The 22,745-nt window shown below is 36.8% G+C and overlaps 2 protein-coding genes across 9 annotated transcripts in view; one reads left to right on the forward strand and one right to left on the reverse strand.

Annotated features, from left to right (window-relative positions):
• GSTO1 (glutathione S-transferase omega 1) overlaps positions 1-22,745 on the forward strand; it is a 60,461-nt gene that overhangs the window by 5,557 nt on the left and 32,159 nt on the right. The window contains exon 3 of the mRNA XM_080597850.1: positions 19,943-20,034. The gene's annotated coding sequence lies outside the window, so the exon portion shown is untranslated. The remainder of the gene's footprint in view (positions 1-19,942; positions 20,035-22,745) is intronic.
• Positions 1-22,745, reverse strand: part of CFAP43 (cilia and flagella associated protein 43) — a 44,790-nt gene that overhangs the window by 431 nt on the left and 21,614 nt on the right. For 6 of the 8 annotated variants that reach the window (XM_080597759.1, XM_080597757.1, XM_080597758.1 and 3 more), the window contains 24 exons: positions 22,549-22,718; positions 22,053-22,205; positions 21,492-21,622; positions 20,578-20,743; positions 19,918-20,028; positions 18,185-18,262; positions 16,678-16,803; positions 16,155-16,259; positions 15,328-15,444; positions 14,295-14,504; positions 12,460-12,666; positions 11,582-11,671; positions 10,718-10,795; positions 9,830-9,955; positions 8,806-8,925; positions 8,617-8,724; positions 6,975-7,061; positions 6,588-6,676; positions 5,986-6,193; positions 5,117-5,229; positions 4,145-4,301; positions 3,182-3,346; positions 1,519-1,599; positions 518-671 (listed from right to left, as the gene is read on the reverse strand). In XM_080597759.1, coding sequence (XP_080453885.1) covers positions 518-671; positions 1,519-1,599; positions 3,182-3,346; positions 4,145-4,301; positions 5,117-5,229; positions 5,986-6,193; positions 6,588-6,676; positions 6,975-7,061; positions 8,617-8,724; positions 8,806-8,925; positions 9,830-9,955; positions 10,718-10,795; positions 11,582-11,671; positions 12,460-12,666; positions 14,295-14,504; positions 15,328-15,444; positions 16,155-16,259; positions 16,678-16,803; positions 18,185-18,262; positions 19,918-20,028; positions 20,578-20,743; positions 21,492-21,622; positions 22,053-22,205; positions 22,549-22,718 — 3,150 coding nt within the window. The remainder of the gene's footprint in view (positions 1-517; positions 672-1,518; positions 1,600-3,181; positions 3,347-4,144; positions 4,302-5,116; positions 5,230-5,985; positions 6,194-6,587; positions 6,677-6,974; positions 7,062-8,616; positions 8,725-8,805; positions 8,926-9,829; positions 9,956-10,717; positions 10,796-11,581; positions 11,672-12,459; positions 12,667-14,294; positions 14,505-15,327; positions 15,445-16,154; positions 16,260-16,677; positions 16,804-18,184; positions 18,263-19,917; positions 20,029-20,577; positions 20,744-21,491; positions 21,623-22,052; positions 22,206-22,548; positions 22,719-22,745) is intronic. The other 2 variants (XM_080597760.1, XM_080597761.1) reach the window with 2 other exon arrangements.

The raw sequence follows: 22,745 nt of genomic DNA on the forward strand, positions 1-22,745 counted from the left end.
CAAAATGTAAGGGTCACCCTGTACATATAGTGGATGCATAGTCTTTATACTGGACCTGCTCCAGAGTTATTCCATGTTTTGTATAAAATAGGCAAGCGTTTTAAGGAAAGACTCACAGTTAGCTTTAAGAGTCTTTAGAGTAGTGAATAAAGCAAAAAAAAAATTAAATCAAAAAAGGCACTGGTTGCACACCCAATGTTTTAAGACCATTTTACTAGTGAAAAGAACTATACAGTTTTCCTTATAATGCATACCCTTCTCAGCTTCTTGGTCCTATGTTCACTTGACTGTATGGAAAGTCAATTAACTTTGGCTATAGAAGCACCAATCTCTAGGTATGATCGTATGTAAATAGCATTAAATAAGTTGTGGTAGAAAAGCTAATTGTGCACGTAGTGTAATAGATAGGAATTTCTTGTCCCTTAGTTGATGCTGATGGAGAATAGGACTGTCTAGCTTGGGAGGTGTTTTCTGAATGTTCTTTGCTTGTGACTTAAAGTGCGTTACTGTGACTCACCAGCTGCCTGAGAGATATGCCTCCTTTCTGAAACAGACACAAGCATTTCCTTTAGCTGAAGGCTGAGCTCATAGTTTGCTTGCTCTTTTAAAGCGATGCACTTCTCCAACTCTCTAATTCTTTTCTGACGATTCTTCATATTTTTCTTGTGCAGCTGTCCGTTTCCAAAAGAATAAAGCAAATACATGAAATAATGCAAAAGACAAACTTTTGATGGAAGCCTACAATCTTCAAAACTGCATTGTAGCTCAGTTCATTTTCATGTGCTTTGATTTTCTTGCTTTATTTTGTATAACGTCTTTCATAGATTGCAGTCCAGTATGCTTTATGGAGTTCTAATACAAGTAGCAGACAAGGAACATATAGGTATGGGTCAAGGAGAGAGAGATATTAAATATAGAACTTGAAAGGCAAAGTAGGGAAAGGAAGTCAGTGGAACCAGTGCATTGAAAATACTTGCTTGGCTGCCAGGCACTGTGGAAGATAGGCTATTGTGCTGATGCTGTCTTGAAGGGCTGTAAAGGGCCAGGGTAAATACTGAAGATTGAAAAGGAACATGGAGAAAATGGAAGCTGATGTCAGGTACAGTAACCTGGAGAAAATCCAGTGGAATACTTTACAGACAAGGATAATCATAATTTAAATGTTGACATAGGTAATGGAGCCAGCAAATCGGATTGTTGTGTCTGTGTTATTTTGAATATAGGAGGGTAGTGATATTATGAACAGACTGGTACTCCTACAGAGAAACAGCTCTAGGCAACTTGAAAAAACTGTTCAAAGTCAGATGAATAAATACATAGGTGTATATACGTATATATACATTCATCTGTGTGTGCTGCTGTGGCTGTGCTTTAACAGTCCTTGAGTTAGCTGAAGAGGTGGTATGCCTACGTGGGATGCTGTTACTCCTTACAAACACCTTTTGCTAATGAAGGAGAGGGGTTGCATTTAAACTAATGACGTCTCTCAAATGTGGTGATTCACTTAGGAATAATTACCTTATCCATGACATCAAGAGTCTGCTTCATCGCTGAAATGCGGTGGGCAATGTGACTGTCATAGTTCAGCATGGTTAGGAACTGAGAATTGAAAACAGAAGGAAATGAGGTTGTTAAGCCTTTTTTGTTCTCAACAATTCCACACTTCTGTAAAGACAGTCATGATACATGAAACTCAAAAAAAAAAAAAAAACAGAATTCGACACAGTGGAAAACCTTACTAGTGATCGTAAATGTACATTTTAAAGATAGTCTTGTCATACAATAGACCATGCAGCTGTTAAAAAGCATTGTATGTTTTGATGGAAACAAAGACCATACGAATTTGTTGTGAGGTTGTCAAAAAAAAACCAAACAAGATATACTTTTACTTATAAGGTAGTCAGAGCTAGCACAGGTGGAGGCCAAAGGTGTGCAGAAGACAGGTTTCTGTGGATATAACATTTATCTTTCTGAAAAAACATTCCACCAAACTGACAGGGAAAAGTTCTGTGGTTTGTCTCCAGTTAAAAGAAGAGAAACAGAAAAGACCCAGGAGGCTCCTTGCCTACAGGACCAAATTGCTTTCATTCGCTTTTTCTACGAACAGCCCTCATTCCAGGCATTTTCAGGTCCTGCCCCCATGTGTTTCTCTGAGCCATCTTTCTTTCTGCTCCTGTCATGGTCTCTGTTGCCCTTCCTACTAGCCCCACATTTCTACTCAAAAATGCCATTGCTATGGGCAAGGACAAGTCTAACTCACAACCAGTGCATCTCTTTAAATGAAGTTTGACATAACAGTGACACCCCGGTGATAGATTTGTTGCAAGAACTTTTCAGTGTATTGTCACATCACCTCTTCAGAAAGCTGTTTTGTTGATGTTAATTACAGAAGTCCCCTGGCTGTGATTCAGAAATGAACAAGAAGTTTGGACAGGCAGAACTAATGAAGCCTGAGCAGAACAGATGTTTGGGTTTTCTTCTAATCTTTTGATTGAATTGCAATATCTTTACCCACTCTCCAGTATTCTTCATTTTCCCGTTATAGCTCTCCCCACTGCAATATCTCCAGCTTCCCTGTCCTCCAACATTAGTTACTCCGAACCTTTATTTCCCCTACCTCATCACCACAAAAACAGCTTTACATCCGATCCTGCAGTACCCTCACACTTCCTCTGCAACCTCTCTTACTTCTCCTCTCTTCTCCCAGGGGTATCCCCATCGCTCTCCCACAACCTTTTCCTGTTTTCTGGCCTGCCAAATGCATTTCTTCAAAGCTACGTAGGTGCTGACTGGTCTGCCCAGCTGCTGTCTCTTGCCTGCCAGACATAGCAAACAATTACCTGTCATTCTTCTGCTGGTACCAAGGCCAACAAATGGCACTGGGGCTCAGCAAGGCTCCTGGAGGAATTCTATCTCTGAATACTGAGCAAAAGTTACAGTATTTCTGTGAGACACCAGGTGGGTGCACTTGGGAACTAGTCAGGGATAACTTTGTTTAAAACGGAATTTCATCACTGATCAATCTCCAGAACAAAACTTCTCTTTGGAAGCTGAACTGTTGACATGTTAGGAATCAGGTTTCTGTGTAGTGGTAAGAGAGTTAAGATGTATAAACAATCGCAGAAGAAGAGGCAGCAAAATTCTCTGTGGTATAAAGTATAAATTAGAGAAAGTAACTCACTAGCTGGCGATCTTTTGAAATAGGTAGCATTGCAATATCCCGAGCCTTCTGTTTCAGATCTTCTATTTGCATTCTCATTTTCTTATGTTCCCATTCCAACAGAAATATCCCTCTAGAGAAGTCTTTACGCTCCACCATGCTAGCAATTTTTTTTTCTCCTTGAGCCTGAAAAAAAAAAAAAGAGATTAATTAATCTTAATTAACACACTCTATGGATTATGGAATAATTATTTGCAACAAGATGGGCAAGCTTCCAAAGTCATGATATTAGTAAGGAAAATGTGCCGTACTGCAGACTCTTTCCAGACTTTGCCCAAGATGGTTATCTTTTGTGGAATTTTGTTTCCTTTTATGCTCTGTGCCACAGGCTTGGATCATAGAAGGAGATGAAGAAAATTACAACTAACCTCTCTCTCTACATCTTCCTATCTTTTATAAGAAGGCTAAGGCATCTTATCTCTACAAAATACAAGCTTGCTCTGTATAAGGTATTTTGCAGTTGTTGCTGAAGGCTTTGTGTATTAGCAGTAAAAAGCAAATCTACAGCTAGAATGCCTAAAGTATGATAATCGATTTTACCTTACATAAAAAGGTGTATCAGTTTGTTAAACCTTAATGTAAGCTACTGTTGAACATGACTATATGTTTGCCTTGAGAGAATTCTAGGACTGGCGCCCAGGATATTAGGATTTTCTATTTACAGCATGTTTGTAAGTGATGGCGTATCTAAAAACTGTTGTCATTTCATTGATCTGAATTGTATTCATCAAACATCAAGAAAGCAGTCTGCATTGCAATCTCTATGTCATAATAAGGGACATTACAGAATTCTTAACAGCTTTTAGTTTACAAGTGAGCCTCCTGGTGTGTAGTAATGAATTGAAACTAGATATTAAACTAGAGAAAAGAGTCCCTGAAGGCCAATATATTTATTTTAAAAACTTAAATTTCCTTGTAAGTTACCATGATACTGCAATTCAGTTCTTCAACAACACTCTTATTAATGAGAATGGCATCAGTGTAATCTGGGATCTCAGTACTTTCCAATTCCACCTGTCCTTGTTTTAACAAAAACTGGAAAGTCAAATCCAATTGAAATTTTATCTTCTCCTCCTGCAGCCTAAAATGGCAGAAAACAAAAACAATGCTCAGTGATTTCAACTTAATTATATAAATCCCCCCGTGATTCTCAAAATATTTATTACTGATAAGTTCATGTAGGGCTTACTCTTTGACAGCCTGTCTTCTGTTTGCTCCAAAAATGACTACAGAGTTGGCAACTTATTTCCATACATAAAGTTGTCAACCACTAGATTCAGTTTAACAAACTCTAGCAGATGTTCTGAAAGAAAATGTCTTCACCAAACAAAAGCCTCAACAACAATTGAAAAGGAAGCAAAGGAGACTCCTAGCTAGCACTCTTTTTTGTTGTTGTTTTTTAATTTAAGTTATCCTGGGGTTTGCTCCTGAATTCCAATGAATGTGAAAATTATGTCATGTACATGAAAAAAATGAAATCAGCTCAGTGAAGTCAGGTGTCGTGTGACTGAGCTGCAGACTGCAATTAGCAGTGATCACTGTAGCTTCCTCAGGCCTACATGAGCAGAAGTTAACTGACCCAGCTAGTACAGCTGTGACCTTGAAGGCTTTTTGGCGTTCACTGTAAGAAACAGCTTTTGGGGCAGTGAGTTTGCACTGAAGACCGTGCCATCTTTACTCATGTTGTTACTTAAAATGCTAGGTTAAGACTGGTTTGGGCCTGCTCACACATGCTGCAATCACACCTCACCTCTGAAATATCTTAGCTCTTTTAGATGAATTCTAGATAACAGCCTGTTGGAGAACACAGCTGTGGGATTCTGTATGTGACTTGTATGGTTCTGTGACGGTGGATTATTAATATGGAGCTGAAGATAGGAAAAGAGACAAAATTACCGAATGAGTTCTTGGGAAATGTATTCTATGTCTGACGTAATCTTCTGATCGTCATCCATTCTTCTCTGGAGAAAGGCCTGCATCTCCGCCAGCTTTAGGGCCTTCCACTTTACCTAAACAAGCAACATCATGGCATTCTGAACTTTGTAAGCATGTCAGGACAAGCAAGAAGAGAGCATAGTATCTTAAGAAGACGTGTGTGTAAATATAAATATGCTGCCTGATATTTCGGGAGTCCTAGTAGAGCACGTGACAGAGGTTACAATTCTTACATTCAGCTCAATAGATCATTTATTCATTTATGCATGACTTATTGACATTGAGGGAAATCATATTTTCTTCTGTCTTGGTCAAATGTACCTACGTCTCTGGAAATTTCAGATTTCCACCTTCATGCTTTTAAAATAAGCAGATAGTTCACTAGAGCTTTCCAGCAATACCCTCTGTTAAGAATTGCTCTTGGTGTTGTAGAAGAAAATGGTTATGCATTGGTGCAGATGTAGCATGCTAATGGGAGAGAAAGACTCCAACAGATGATGAAAATCAAATATTTTAATAGGCTTTCTTAATAGAGAGAAGTGATTTTTTTTTTTTTAAGAAACTATATCAAGGTTATAATTATCTTGATCAAATCCTTCCACACTAATATGGTAATGCTTGCTCTGAAGGAGAACTAGAGCTGGTTTCTCTTCTTGACATTTCTGTTATTCTGAATTGAAGGTGGCCAGAGGTAATTTATCAGCTCAGATGCAGCTTACATATGCTGCATTGTCACTTCACTACCAGTCTAACCCTACATCGAACTCCACAGAAGTTTTAAGACCTGAAAATACTGAGAAGCTTAGTAGAAAAGTAAAGGATTTACATACCAGCTGCTCACTCTCCATTTTATTTCGTCTTGCTTGACAAAACCGTTCCCATATAGATGGGTCTAAACCATCAGGCATGTGCTCAGGCTTATCCAGCTCATCCATGGCTTCCATTAAACAGGTGAGTATATCTTTGTAATCTTCACTTGAGGCTGAACAATCCCCATATGGGTTAGCGGAGTCAGGGAGCATTTTTCTCATTGGGGTCCTAGTGTACATACAAAGTACATGCAGTATTTCCTTTTTATTTTTTATTACATAAAAGAAGCTCACACATATAACTATGAATATTTCATACTCTCAATCTCTTGAAGAGCAAAAAGGTAAGACAACATCTTAACACAAAATAAGAATATGTTTTCGAGAACTGATGATTATTTAGATTGCATTTAAAATAGATTTTGTAGAGTGGATAAGGAAATGTTAGTATTCAAAATAACAATTGTTTATATGATAGGAAATTAAATATTGTTAACCAACCAATAAAAGCAGGCAGTCTACTGATTACCAAAATAATTTGGATTATTGAAAGAAATAGAAATCTAATTCTTGAAACACAGGTGATACTAGTATTTAAACAATTCTAATCAGGGCGACCTTACCTTGGTCGACATTTGTAAAGTTGGAAAAGTTCATCAAGAAGATCGGCAGGAACGTCAGCAAAGTCTGTCCTAAAACCACATTCCAGATTCTAGGACAGAAACAGAAAGCCTCCTTGTCATTACAATGTTATTTTTAAGAAAGCAGCAACTTACCCATATCTTAACAATGCAAAATATTGTGCTTTTCCAAGCTCTCACAAGCATTGAGGAAATCTGGACCATTTCATAATTTTTTACATGAATATACTCTCTTTCACTACCTAATTTCAGCACTCAGCAAATTGAGGAGAACTCATCCCATGTTTAAAATGAAGTATATTCTTATTACCAAGACACGGCATTAACTTTTTTATTCCTGAATCTGCTTGTGTTTCGCTAGAGTCTCACCTCATCTTCAGCTATTGCGTTTTCATATGCATCACTGTAAAACTCAATTTTCCTTTTTGTAGTCTGGATTGTTCTTGTAATGTTGACCTGTAGCAAAACCAGAGGATTTCAAGAATGAAACTCAACCAGAAGAAGCACTGAATGGCTATTCATATACACTGATGAAGCTGACACCTCAGTTCGAGAGAAAACATTACGAGCTATTTTTAAGAATACAGTGCCTTCTTCAGTGGTTTACTTTTAGATGCAGCTTAGAGGTGAGCAGGTATGAAATTCAAGTATTCCACTGCTTAAGAAAGTAAGAAAATTGTGTAAGAAATTATACAGATACTTCTAAGTCTTCTTTTTAAATTTTGAAGGTGAGGATCTGTGCTGATACTTGCTTTTACTTGCATAGAAATTTCCTTTTCCTTTCATTTCATCACGTTATATCAGTCAAAGATTCTCAAATGCTGTTCAGCGAAAGGTTCGTGACTGTAGAATGCAATTTCCCTGTTAGCCTGCCACATGTCAGGATACGAAGCTTATCTGTTTTATCAAGGCTGTTAAATGTTTGTATTTGCTGGGGAGACTGCTTTGTTGTATTTGACAGTTTGCGTGCACCAAAAGATATAGCAATGGAAATATTTAGAAAATTTTAAAAAATAACATGCATCTTGAAAAATGTAACTTGGTATACACTTGGCCTCAGATAACTTTAAAACTAGTTCAGCCTCCTCAATGATACGGGCTTGATGCCTACTTTGGAACCTCTCCATGAAGCTCACATACAAACAGCTGCTCGCAGCTCCAAACAGATCTCTACAGGTTGAGTGGGAAGTCTGACATGGGGAGGCACTAATGCCTTCTCTGTGGACTCACGAACACCTACACAAAGACAAAGTGGACAAATGGAATAATATTGTACCGTGAGCCAGAGTCAACCTGCAGACTACCACTTAGATCACCTGAATCAGACAGGTGTTGGCAGGACACAGGAAACAGAACTGTCAGACACAACTATTACTGTTGGCAGTAAGCACTTGTATTGAAATACAGATCTACTACTTGTGCTCTCCAGTCTTTTTGTTGACTTGTACATGGTATGGCAGGGACTGGCAAACTCTTCAGGAGATTAAATTTGTTGATAAGTGTATAACCACATTGTATTCTGTATTATGTTCAGCTTCCACAGGCAGATGCTCATGTGCTACCTCTGCCTGTGCTTTGGACCGTCAAACACAAGTCAGTGTGGCCCTGGACTACATTAGACATCCCAGTGAAAATGTGATGGCACTACATGTTCTTTTGTGCGTCTTCCTGTCACAAACAGTGTCATTATTGGTTCTGTCAGATTGATACTAGATACTCAAAAAAAAAAAAAGTATATAACAAATAAATAGCTGTATGCCTTCTCAATGCATGGAGCTTTACCAAAGAAATCCAGATGAACCAAGATGAGTTTCTACTCAAAAGCATGTGTTTATATGTAGGTGTATTTATAATGTACATCTTCTGTACACCTCAAGAAAAAGTCAATGGCCCTGTAAACTGTCAAAAAATCATTTACAGCAAAATGCTGATTTGGAAAGAGCAATTTTCTACAGAAACTATACTTCAAATACTACATTTTTTCGTAAGAACAGCATTTAAAATAATTTACATTCTCTTTCTGCTTCTTCATAAAGAAATGCTGAAGTCCAGCTTCTCTAGTGTCCAACTCTTCATCCAACAGTAAAGAATAAATAAGATTGACTATTTTGAGTTCTTCCTGTGAAAAGATTGTAATAGGAACTATTAACATTCTTTCTGCACGGAGGGAGAGATGAACAATTCGTGTTCTCTGCCATACCTGATAGATGACCATCTCTAAATTCACTTTTCTTTCAAAGAGCTTGCATACAGTCTCATCAAAATTGTGTGTTGTTTCCTGTATGGAAGCTTCAAGTTTCTTCCATTCATTTTCCAGTGCCTGGGGAAGGGAAAGACAAGAGCAGACATACACAGCAGAACAAATTCCGATACAGTATACTGAAGAATGCTGGAGAATTCACAGTATGGAACTGTATCTCCCCAACAAAAAGCTTTTCTTTTTTTTTTTCCTTAAATTTTTATAATCCTGGCCTGCATTTTTCCTCCCTTTTCTTGCAACTAAGGTGTCCAAGTTATTTATGCACTTTTAATCAAAAGACTAGTTTGTATTCCTGTTAATGATTCTGAACAGCCGTTTTAGAAATTCTAAGATTCCATATGTTGCATAATCAAAACAACAGCTACATTCTGGAAGACAGTATTCGTACGACTGTGGCAAAACAGAAGGCATGATTCACATTTCTTTGAATCCATCCTAACAGTATTGTGGGTTGTTCCAGGGACTGAAGCTACTCATTTCCGTCATCAGCTAAGTACTGTATTTGAAAGGCATTAACGATGATTTTGTAAAAGAAAAATCCCTCAGCCAAAAGGTCCCAGAAGTTACATTTTTCGAAGGATAATGCTGCCAGACTATGAAGTTATGTTGTCCAGATACCACTTTAAAAGATAAATGACATTGTATTATTTGTGTATGGCATCAGCTACTCTGGGAATGAAACCTGAAAAAAGTGTTCCAGGAACACTGGTATATTTTGGAATGAAAGTTACCTTTTGTGAGATATCACAAGTTTTGGCATATACTAATTTTTATGAGTAGAGACTGCCTTTTTTACTGTCTAAGCTACAACTTATGTAATATGCTGCATGATCTTCATTCTTCATTTGTTCTTCATTTGTTCTATTTGTTAGTATTCATTTTAGAAGTAGATCCTGAGAAAAATTAGAAAGCTTCGGTCATGAGTACTGTGAACAAAGCCACTCCTTTTCTCATTTTAATTTACCCTTCTATGCTTTTCCTTTTCTTCATTCAGCTCCTTCACTTTTTCCTCATATTCTCTGAATAGTTTCATTTCTTGATCATTCCATTCATGTTCAGGCTTGGCTATAAAAGGAGGTGGAGGAATATCCTGCAAATATTAAAGACAAACATGCTTCAAAAGCAATTTTAAGTCTCCATCAGAATACTAATAAACTACAGTATGTATCAAATTTAATGAAAGGTATTAGAGATAGGTAAGGTCTAAGTCTAAGTAACATATACATTCTATTTCTGTGGCCTGTTGCTTGTACCAGTAGTTTTGTTGTATATATAGGTCCTGTCCTCTTCTACTTGATTACAAAATTTTCTAGTGGATCTTGTAAAATAAGAGTATGTTGTACTCAAACATACTATTGTAAGTACAAGACATGTAATATTTTCCGTTACAGAATAAGTGGGGTTCTCATTTTCTGAAACAGATCAGTTCCAGAGAGGGAGTTTGGTCTGCCTTATCCCTTCTCTGTGACACTCACATTGTTTTCTTCCTCTGTTACCGTAACAACTTTATTTGCTGAGTTAAACGAAACACTATTTTTCTGTAAGATCACAGCAATGGGCAATAGAGCCTTTCCCCCATAAAACAGTCATTATACTGGCATTATGTTCCTATAGCACAGGGACTTTGGGATAGGAACAGGTGTTGATGGGTAATTCATATGCAGGCACTAGAATCTTGTAGTCTTGAGTCCACTGTATGATCTTTTAAGGAATTTAACTAGGCATAATGCAATTCTACAATTCTTTGATCTCCTGTTATTACTTAGATTGGAAATATTTGCTAATTGCTATTCATGTTTCCATTAAAAAAACCAACAAGCTACCTAAATGGTATAGCAGAAACACAGCTTACAATTTTCAATATGTCTTCCTTTTGGACTTCCAGCACTCCACCCATCATGTCATTAAGAGCACGTAGTCTTTCATTGTCCTGGGAATGACAAAAACAATATTTTAGGATACTAAAGAAAGGGTAGTAGTTGGAAGTTTTGGGAATGGTAATAGGGCAGTTCACCTCTAGATCACGAATAGGATTCTACTGTGTCAGTAGTAGATTAATGCTTTTTGGTGATGCTTGTGAGATACACTAAAGGTCTAAGATTTTTTTTTTTTTCTGATAGACAAATGGTCATGTACGAAATAAGTTACTAAAACTGCAATTTTGGCAGTTTTGGAAACAGTACATAGACTACACCTGACCAGTTTGCAGGCTAGGATGAATGAAGTTGTATGTCTAATGGATGCAGGTGGAATGTCTTACTGTGCATCTCTTTTGGGGCCAGAACCATTTTAGGCTTTTCACAGACATATTTAAAAGCCAGAGGAAAGCACTGTGATCTAGTCCGATCCCTGAAGAGCAGAGGTCAGAGAAACTCAACGAACAAGCTTGTATCAAGCCCAAAGCTCTTGACTGAGCAGCAGCATATATTTACAGAAGTATCTAGTCCCCAGTCTCCCAATATCGTGTTTTAAATTGCTACAAAGCAAATTTTTAATAACTGGGAGTGTAACACCAAATCTTTTCTCCCCCTCAGCTGCTCTATATAGATCTAAGTGTAAATGATAATAAGAGGGAAAAGGCACACTTTGTCATTACTTAGCATTTTTACATTTATTCTCCCATACTACTTTACTGGAATATTCCAGTGCAGTATTAACTAAATAGCCAGATCAGGAACAATGGCCTGTTCAGTAAAAAATATACTACTTTAAGTACCAGAGCAGCAAGGCGTCTTTCCATTCCAAGCTTAACCAGCATTTCTGCTTTCTCTCTCTCTTGTGGAGTCAAGTATTTTTCAACTTTAATCTGAAAGAAGGAAATCAGGTTCTTATCAGAATTCTTTTCTCCAAAAATGATCACACATGGATTAAGAAAATTTGGAAAGATGGAGTAATACTAATTTTTATTTATTATTTATTTATTTATTTTTTAATCTCTGCTCTATGGTGATATACCTCAAGAAAAAAAAAAATTGTTCTTTAGAACAGCTGCAAAAACTATATTGAAAAAAAATGCTAAAATATGCACTACCATCCTTTTTGCTGATGTTAGTCATAGTTTGAGCGTGTCTTTGGGTTTTCTGACAGTAGAATAACAGACTGGTGGGAGAGAAGTCAGAAGAGGGAAAAGACTGACTTAACGAGCAGGTGAAATAAATTAATTTTTTTTTTTAATCAAAAGTACAGTGTTTATATATTATCAATTTGATTTAGAAGTACAGTACTAATTATGCTTAAGTGCCTAGATTCTTAGTTTCTGGTGCTCAGAAACTGAAGAAAAAAACAGAGAAACCCTCACCTATTGAAGTGATTCCCTGCAAGCCTGTTTTGAATCTTATCAGGAACAGGGGTAAATTCAACATAATTTATGGACAATTAAAAACGTTTTAACAGTATTTTGTTCATTTCAGAGAGACTTATTAAGAGTTTTCTACCTAAAAAAATGAAGGGAAGCAAAAGAGCCAGACAGATAATTTTACGTACACACCCGCACCTGTTTTAAGGCTTTTCAATACTGACACAATGGCTAGATATGAGAAGAATTAGAGAACTGTATTTGTGTGGGTGAAAGAGAAAGATTTCTTTTTCAGACACCTCTGAATCCTGAACAGTGAGTACTTGCTCTGGTATCTCATCATCTGTAAGACCTGGCTCCCACACTTCCGCTTGGAGGTCAAGTTGAGCCAAGATTTCTTGGATCCTCAAGTTTCTTTCTTTCACTCTTGCTATCTCCTGCTCCTTTTGTCGTGCAACTATGTCAAATTCCTCATTAAAAGCAGTTTTCACTTTGTAAATGATGTCCTGAAATACCAAAAAAGGAAATAGCAATGCTCCACAGGTCCCATCCATCAATAATTATATACTACTCCTCAATTCTTTGGCGTCATAGATGTGTGTATTTGCATGTGTGACAGGCAGAGAAACTGGTAAACCCCTCTGTTATAAGGGCAGAGTTCAAGGTTTGCTAAGTGGGCAAATTACCTTTTTTCTTTCTCCATTTGAAGATTCTGAAAGAAACATACTGTTACCAAAGCTGGATTAAAAATTAGGCTACTTATACTTGCTATTTTTTGCAGTCTTTGGCTGAAGGAAGGTGGTGCTTCAAATTAAAAATCACATGACCTGTGATTGTAGAGACTGTAAAACACAAGTGCAGGAGGGTAATGTTAAGGACATACTTTCCTGATTTTTAAGTGATGTAGCCTGCGATTTTGATATGCTCTGAGGTGATTTTCTGTCTGGCATGTAAAGTAAATGATTTTAAAAAGCATATATCCCTAGTGGATACATTCTTCCTTTTTAGCCTAAATAATTGTTCTCAACAAAGAAAAGTACAATATTAAGAGAGAAAACTACGTCTCTCCTACTGCATCACTTTACTAAAAAAAAAAAAAAAAGGTGAAAAGAATTTCGGTTCTACCATTAAGCTTCATATTTTGAGTTGCTTAGATGTTTATGATTTATATTACAATAAGTATTTCTGTCCATGATTATTTCATTGATTTCTAATAAAGTAATTAGGTAGGATGTAACACAGCAGGATGACAGACCAAGTACAATATTGCCGGGAGAAAAAAGGCTGTTCTCAATGTCTAGCTAGCCATCTAGCTCTGACCAAGCTCACTGCCTGGGCCAAGAAATCTAAGTGCCTCTACAGTTAGAGAGACAATATGCATCCTTAAAGCCACGCAGCAGAAAGATCTTGTTACATTCGAGCTTGCATTTAAAGGTGTTCCTTGTGTTTCTTCCCCATCTACTTAAAACACCAATATATCTACTAGATTTCATGTATTACAATGCATGATCATTTATCTCTGCTACCGTACACAGCCTTAAGGAGCTCTAAAGAGGCAATGCTTGATAGTAATTTAACCACTTCTACCTACCTTTGTAGGTCATCTTCACAGGAAGCCTTTTTTATATCATGTTTATTAATACACTGGCTAGGGTACGAGAAGTAAGAGAGTCTGATAGTACTGAATAATAAATAACAGAAATACTGACGGATCTAAATGAAGGGATGGTGAGATTGGAAAGAAAGGAAATGGTATGGGTATCCAGCCTGTCTTTCATTCAGCAGCAAATAATAGGGAAAGAGGTCATATTTTCACTGGGCAAGGTGAAATGCACAAACTAGCTTTGTCTATACAAACTCAAACTAAAGCACAAGTGGGCAAATAAAAACATCCTCAAATTGGGTATCCATCTTCATATAGATGTTTTTCCTACAGACTTCAGCTGGCAAGACCACGTGGTGTTCTACAACACCATGTGCATTTATCAGCTTTCAGTGCAGTAACTCAGAGACCTGTGCAACTCTCCATTGTGCAGTGAAAGTCTGCCCAGAAGCTAACAGTTGCTGTGACTGCTGTGAGAACCAACAGACATGACAGTGTCACTGCAGTAATACAAATTTAAGAAGTAGTCACCTTCAGTAATACTATTTGATTGACTTTCTGCTCCCTAGTGTGCAAGTCCAATTGGTGGTAAAGCACAGACGTGTCTCCACCATACTGAGAACTCAGACTTCCAACCAGGCAGCAAGATGGGCTATCACCAGCCATTACTTCTTCCGCTTTCTCTCCTTCTTCTGCGGATAATACAGTCTCAGACTCAGTCTCAAGATTTTTTTTCTGAACCTGAATATCACAAACATGATAACTGTATTAATTTTGTAAACAGTCCAGTGGCACATGCATGAAAAAGTACTAGAGGTTCTATTCAGCAATTAAGTCTTGCCCAGCAATAAAAATAATACAAGTCAATACATGATCATATCTGGAACACTGGGTCCAGTTTTGGGTTCCCCAGCACAAAGACATGCTGGAGCAAATTCAGCGAAGAGCTACTAATACACTTAAGAATATGAAGCTTCTAAAATATGAGGAGAAGCTGAGAGATCTAGGATTGTTTAGCCTCAATAAGAGAAGACTTGGGGGGAATCTTACTGATATGTATAAAAACGCGATGGTGGGGAGTTAAAACAACAGAGCCAGACTCTTCTCAGTGGTATCCAGGGATAGGATGACAGGAAATGTGTATACATCAAAATACAGAAAACCCAGTTTAAACATAAGAAAACAGTTCTAAAGCGAGGGTTGTCAAATACTGGAACAAGGTGCTAATAGAGGTTACAGAAACCCATCCATGGAAATATTCCAAACCTAAATGGATATGGCCCTGAGAAAACTGCTGTAGCTGACACTGCTTTGAGCGGGAGGGTTGGACACGACTTCCAGAGGGTTCTTTCAACCTCAGCTATTCTGTGATTCTGTAATACTGATATATTTGTTCTGAGTAAAAACACATTTCATCTTTGCTTATCTTTTTATTTTTATTTGGACAATTTCTACAGCAAGAAAACTGAGCTCAGAAATGTATCTCTGTAAAGAAGGATTAAGATGCCTATTCAGAACATCCTGATCTAAAATGCCTTTCTGCATTACTTCAAAGAGATTGTACCTCAGGATCAGCTGCCTCAATCTTCCTTAATTGGAGAACTTTCTCCAAAGTTGCCAACTCTTCTTCATTAAGTTCTTTCAGAGGATAATTCTTCACTTCACAAGCTATATGGAAACACTGCTCAAAAACAAAAACAGAGTAAAAAGGTCTTCATAAAGCATTTATCAATTAATTTGTTCTATATGTAAATGTTAAACAGTTACAATGACTTAAAATCCGGAATAAAATTGAGGAGCAAATAATATAGCAATATAGTAAAAAATAAGACAAAAAGCACTTGCCTTTTTGGTAGTGAAAATGGTTGATTTGATATTTTTTTTCTTACTTCCTTTTAACAATCAGTGGATATAGCCTCTTTGTCCAGGGAATTCTACCAGAACTAGATTTTTGTAAAAAGACTTGGTCTTTCACCACCCTTGAGATAATCCAGTAGCACCAGTTAGACTAATGTCCCTCTCTTTGATATAGGCAAAATCAGTGTTAAATTTGGCCTTTATCTTTTGTAAAGTAGAAGTCGTACTGATGGCACAGAGAAAAATAATATTTACCACTACTTTAGGAAAAATGCATAAGGATATTCTCTGAGATCAAGGAATTAAGGAGTTGCATATTTGCTTATCAGCATTCTTACTCAACTTAGAAGGTAAAATTAGCCAGGGTCAGAGAAAATGAACAAAATGAAAAAATTGCATGAGCCCTGGGAAGAAGTAAGTCCTTTCCCATATTATATGTAAATCAGAAACGTGTTATACATCTATTTATTTTGTCCCTGTACCTAAAGGAATCAAAAAACTACTAGAGAAAATGTGGTAGAAAGCAGAGGTTACCTTAACTGTACGCCCTTTTACAGACATGGAGTCCCAGCACTCATGTTTGATGACATTCTGCAAGTAGGAGTTGGCTAAAGTCTCCATCTCAATCTTTTCCCTCACCTTTCAAGGTACATAAAATAAAATAAGCTGAAGTGCATAACAGGCAGTTTCTATTGACTTACTGAAATAAAACTAACAGATTAAAAGAATTACTAATATTTAATTATATTGTACTTTCAGAGCTACCTTCTCCAAAACCCTGTATCACATGATATTGAAAGGAATAATTTTATATGAGAGAAAAAGAATCACAGAACTTCAGCATACTGTCGGAGTTATAGTTTCTGGCATAATTCATATTCCAATTAGCAGTATCTGCATAAACTGTTTCACCTCCTTCAAAGAGTGATTTAATTATTTTTTTCCTGCTTCTCAGCAGTGAACAGCAATTTTGAGACCATCCTCTTTGCTCTTCAATCATTCTTTTTCATTTTCACTGCCAATTTTAAAACATCCCCCCACCACCATTCTGTCATACCCTGGCTACTTCTTGTTCAGCCTCTGCTTGCACTCTTTCTTGTTCTTCTGTATCCAGGTTGAACTCCTGTTGCTCCAATTTCTCAATGTCTGGCACCTGTTCATTTTCATGCAGCATTTTCTGAATCTTATTTTTAATTAAGAAACAAAAATTAATCGAATGTGAATGGATAAGATGCTACTTTCAACACCGCAGAATTTGATACCAGATAAAATGGTTTTAATCGCCTTCACTTTTAACTGTTTCATGGTATTGGGTAGAATGGGCTGCATGCAGCTAGTGAAAGAGTACTACATGAACGTATTTAATCTTTCTCTTAAAGCTGATTGGGATGTATTATATGAAGTTCTGTATACTTTCTAAGAATCTGTAATAAACAATTCTTTACTCTCAGGTTCTGAGCACTGACATTATCACTTTTATTAAGTTTTCTATCTCAATACAGTTCAACAAAGGGAAGTGCAAAATCCTGCACCAGGGGAAGAACAACTTCATGCACCAGTACATGCTGGGTACTAAGCAACTTTCCAGAAAAGCACCTCAGGGTCCTGGTGGAGATGAAGCTGAACATGAACCAACAATGCGCCCTTGCAGCAAAGAAGGCTAATAGTATACTGGGCTGCAATAAAAGGAGTGCTGCTGGCAGGCTGAGGTGATACTTCATCTCTGCTCAGCACTGGTGGGGCCACATTTGGAGTACCACTGTCTTGTTCTGGGACTCCCAGTACAAATGAGATACAGACATACTGGAGATAGTCCAACAAAAGCCTAAGAAGATGATTAATGGACTGGAGCATTTCTCTCATGTTGAAAAACTGAGACCTGGGATTGTACAATCATAGAATCTAGAGAAAAGAAGTCTCAAGGGGCATGTGGGTGGGGTGGATCTCATCAGTGTATATAAATACCTGAAGAGAGGGTGCAAATATGATAGAGCCAGGCTCTTTTCTGTAGGACTCAGTGACAACACAAGGCAATGGGTGTGAACTGAAACTCAGGAAGTTCTGGACTGAATTTTATTTTATTTATTATTTTACTATGAGGGTGACTGAGCACTGGAACAGGTTGCCAAGAGAGGTCATGGAGTCTCCATCCTTGGAGATATTCAAAACATCTGGACATGGTCCTGGGCAACCTGCTCTAGATGACTGCTTCTTGCAGACAACAATTTTTATGGAAGGAAACACAAAGAAGAAGAGAGGACAGTAATTTCTGTAATAGGAGGATTCTAGGCAAAAACTTTCCTGCTGAGGAGATAGGTTGGTCAAGGAATAAAGTTGGTACAAAATATTTATTTGGAACAAAAGAAACTGAGAACCAGACAGTAGTTCTTGACAGGTTCAGAGTATAGCACCTGAAGAAGCATGTCTCTTTATTACCCGTCTGCCCAGAGTTTATGACAAAACTCTAAAAGAGCTCTAGAGCTAGTAGCTATAAAGCAAATGCCCTTTAAAAAAAAAAAAAAAAAAGCTGGCAAATCAAGCCATTATTCTTGAAAGAAACTCACAGTTTTACGCAGCTTCTTAATTCCCATTTGAAGTTCTTTCTTCTGGTCAGCAAACCTCTCAGTCTCTTCTCTAATGACCTGACATACAACAAATATATTGTTGAAAGACAAAAATAGACAGGAAGAGAAAAAAGACTGAAATAATCCAAAGGAACATTATGTGTACAGAAAACAAAACACCAAAGGAAAATAACTGAAACAGACATAATGCTAATTCAGAAGGATGATTCTCAGAATTGTTCAAGAGAAAAAATTGCACAACCAGGTTACATTGTAAACTGGTTGCACATCAATAGAGCTTAAAAAAAATATTAAAGAAAAAAGCAAGCAAAAGTGAAATGAATTTCAGACACATTGAACTGGGTAAAGCATACTCACAGGATTTGTTAGGTGTCATATATTTCCTTAGATTTTTCATTGGCACTAAGCATTTTTGGGATATTTTGGGATATTTGTGATATTTAAAAAATGAAGTAAACTAATATCTGTTACTGATTTTCAAAGAGTGAAATACTATTCTTTGCTGCTACAGCCTAGCTGTAAAAACTTACAATTGCTCTCCACCTCTGGAATCTTCTTTCTAAAATAAGCTTACAGCTTAAGGTAAGATGATAGCTATTGATTGCATGGAAAGGGAGTATGATTCTGACACTGCATGGACTCCATCCTCTAAAAGTCAGATGCAAATCTCTTAAAATGTTAATAAGCAGTTTAACTCAACCTGGAACCACATTGCTACACTTCGACCTTTTCTTCTTATCGCCTGTACCTAAGATGACACTAATATTCACATGGCCGTTATGTGGATGCACAGTCACATGGATTTGCCAAAAAAAATCCCAGTGCAGACAGTCAAAGCATGAGTGCTGGTATGAAAGAAGAAACAGGAATATATGTCTGGGAGAGGGATGGAAAAGATTCCACACTTTCATTGGAAGTATGTCTTAGATTCACTCCATTTACTTGTGAAACTGTATCAATTTGGAAGGTTATTCCTTAGACACTTTCTGAGATACAAAAAGCAATGCTACTTTGTAAAAGACAATTATTTTGCCATCATTCAACCCCAAAAGCTGGACAAAATACAGTGCTCTGGCTCACGTCAAAAAGAACTTGCTAGAATCTATACATTTACATTTCTGGAAAAAAAAAAAAAACACTATACCAACCATAACAGGCTCTCAAAGCACTAAGTCCCCTCTCTATGGGCTGTTAGATATTTTATGAATTTTTATATATATTTATATGGTTGCATAACATACTCACCTCAACCTTAACCTGAAATAAACCCCAATAAGTGTTTTTTTTTTGTTTGTTTGTTTGTTTCTCAGTTAATGTCATATGGTTGACTATCAATTTAACACTGCTGTAGTTTGTTAACTGTGGCCCTTGAGAAGAAGAAAGCTCCTGCTTTGTTTCTTGTACTGGTCTTCTGTGCAACTTTTTGACACATTTAGTAGAAAAATGTCTTCAAAAGTTTCTGTTGGAAGCCAGCTTGTCTGGCAAATTTACTGAGTTTATTCCTTGTGTAGAAGTGGTCCTTTGGTCTTTAGAGCTCGTGTTGTGCTAGGTTCCTGCCCTGTTGTACTTAAAACTTTTGACCTAGCATTTCTAAAAGCCTACATCACAATGTCTTAAAACCGCATTCATTTACAGTATAAAATTTGACACCTCTAATGACTATTGACTCTTGAGAACTTTGGCCTTGGTTTGTACTTATTCTACAAAAATACCTTCTTTATTTTTTGACCTATCCAGGTCATTTCACTGGTACTGTCTGAAGGCAAACTGGTGAAGTTTTCATCTTCTGTCACCTCTACATTAGACGATTGAACTGGTGCCTCCTGAAGGTAAGGACATAAGCATTCATCTTAAGTATTTAGAGGGAATGAAAGAGAACCCGAAATAAAATGTTAAAGATGGACTCATATTAGATGCAATACTACCACCACCAAATTCCAGAGAGTGTTAAAATATTTTTATTCCCTAATGATTCCCCAGGTTTGACCCAGCGAAGCTTTGCTGTTATGCAAAGACTTTTGACTGTAATGGGATGAGTGTACTAACCTCTGTAATCACTGCTTTGCTTGATTTCGACAGAAAAACATATAACTAGTAACTCACAATATTTATCAGTAACATGAAACTGCAAATGACATAACTTCATATGAGGAGAGAAAAAAAAAAGTAAAAATCAAAGATATGTCATCTTCCCATAAACTATTCAATTTCCTTGATAATGCTATTCCACAAATGAATAATTATCATAGTCAACATATGAGGGGTATTCTTCTACTTTCACAAAAGGATTTTTTTTTTTGAAGACAGCTCTTATCTATAATCTTAGGATAATGATCAAACTTTTTTTTCCCCCACAAGAAGAAAGAAAATACCTTAGATTTCTTTTCTGGAAGTGATTCCGATGTGGATTCTGGATTGAACTGCCATTCTGCCATACATTTTAACACAGCATTTTCATTTGAAATAGACTTGTGCAGTATAGTAAGAAGAGATTGCCAATGAAAAGCAGCTTCCTTAACTTCAATTTCCTTTATTTTTCTAGTAAATAGAAAGGACACTAATGCATTTTTTTGTGTATTATAAAAAATGAAGTTTTAAATATTCTCTGTAACATTTCTATTAAGTTTTTTAAACATGCCTATTCAGTATTTTTACATATGATTCAATATTGTTTGAATATATCTAGATATGAATATATCTAGAATTAAATGAAGTTTACACAGAATTAGAAATTTGAAAGATGGATTACCCAGATTATAAATGTTGGTCTGAAGATATCTTAATCTCTGCATCAACCTGAACATTTGTTATAACACATAAAAGTTGTAGTTTCAAGTGTCTCTTACTCTTTGTATCTAATAGCTCTCTACAGCCACAGTTAAATTCCCATGAAAAACTGTGATGTCTCCTACTCACTGAGTCGAAATAGTATCTCTCAAATCCCTACTACTCACATAAACCCAAAGAGTCTGTCTCAGGTGGTTTATTTGTAAGTAGCAAGAAGCCCATTATCTGTAATACTTCTCAGAAGATACTCTGCTCTTGATCTGTAACCACACCCAAAGTACAATTCATTCCCTACAAGGCTGGTGGGAAGCTTTTCATGAGCTAGGGAGACCACCTCAACAGATGAAAGGAGTGATTTTATGGCCCAGCTGCATCAAATTCTCCTCCTTACTTTGAGACTAATCAAGGGGAAATCTAGAATCACAAGTAGATGCAAAAATTAGTCTGTCAGGATCCAAAAAGTGACACCATCAATATTGTTCTGCCACTTTACACATACTTCCATTTCAGACACACCAGGGCACCATCAGTTTCGCCATTAACGAGGATGAATTTGCCATCCAGTGAAAATACTGCGGATCTGATTCCCCCTCCTTGATACGAGTGGCAATGCTTTTGAGCAAGTATTTCCTAGAAAAGTCACAGAAATAGTTCAGCAAATATATTTTTCTAACAGACGATGTCTGTAAATTATGCCGCTTTATTTTTAGATAAAGATCTATCCAAAATATCGATATAAAGAATATAAAAGACTAGAGTTCATAGTTTTTGACTACAGATAGGATCAATTTTCTAGTACACAGATTTTGTAGGAGATAGAGAAGTAAAATTATCTACCCAAAGATTTACTGGAAAAGAAAGTAAGTAGTATAACGTGATCACATTCACGTTCATTATAAAAAGAATTGTACTGTATAATGCTATGTCAATTCACGTTTAACAAAAATTTTTCTGGAACATCTTATATTTAAGTGAATAAAAGCTTACAGTGGAAAAAAGTAGCTCTTACAGCTCTTTCTGGTGTAAACCAAACAAAGTCTGTGCCTGAATGCCTACCTACCATAGTAGAAGTATGATAAATGAACAGAACACCATCCTTTGCTGCTGATGCCAGCCATCGGCTGTTGGGTGATAAGCAGAGGAATCCTGATCCAAACTGATTGCTAGGAGTCCTCTTTTCTGATAACAATACTGGTGGGTCTTCCAAAATATTCTGCCAACCAAACAAAATGTTAGCAGCAATTGAGTTGATGGAAATATCTATACTATTTTAAGGAGACTAACGATAAATTTGTAGGTTGTCAATCACATGCCCACAAGCTACATGAGTTTTAAGAACCAGTATTTAGCTTATCTCTGTAAAAGAACAAGGAGATTTCTTTTGCCATGTTTCTGAGCAGTAGTAGTATACTGAAAATTGACATTTGGGGATGGAGTAGACATTTTTAGTGCAGAGAAGATTTTTTTTAGAAAATATCCTTCTGTATTCACTTATCTACAGAAATGTTGGCTGGTACTTCACTACCACCCAAAATAAAACAGCTTCAGGGAATTACCTGTTCAGAGAGATTGTATTTACAGATGAAAGGTGCACAGGTACAGTAGCCGTACACTGTGTTATCCTTCAGTCTGACTGCCGAGCTCAAAGGGTAATCCAGATCATATTGCTCCCTTTTAATGGCACTAGCATTTAGCATTCCTTGTTCATTAACAAACTTTTCATTATCTAAAAAAAATGAAAAAAGAAATAGGT

Source organism: Anser brachyrhynchus (genome assembly GCF_964034855.1).
Source record: "Anser brachyrhynchus genome assembly, chromosome: 6".
NCBI lineage: Eukaryota > Metazoa > Chordata > Aves > Anseriformes > Anatidae > Anser > Anser brachyrhynchus.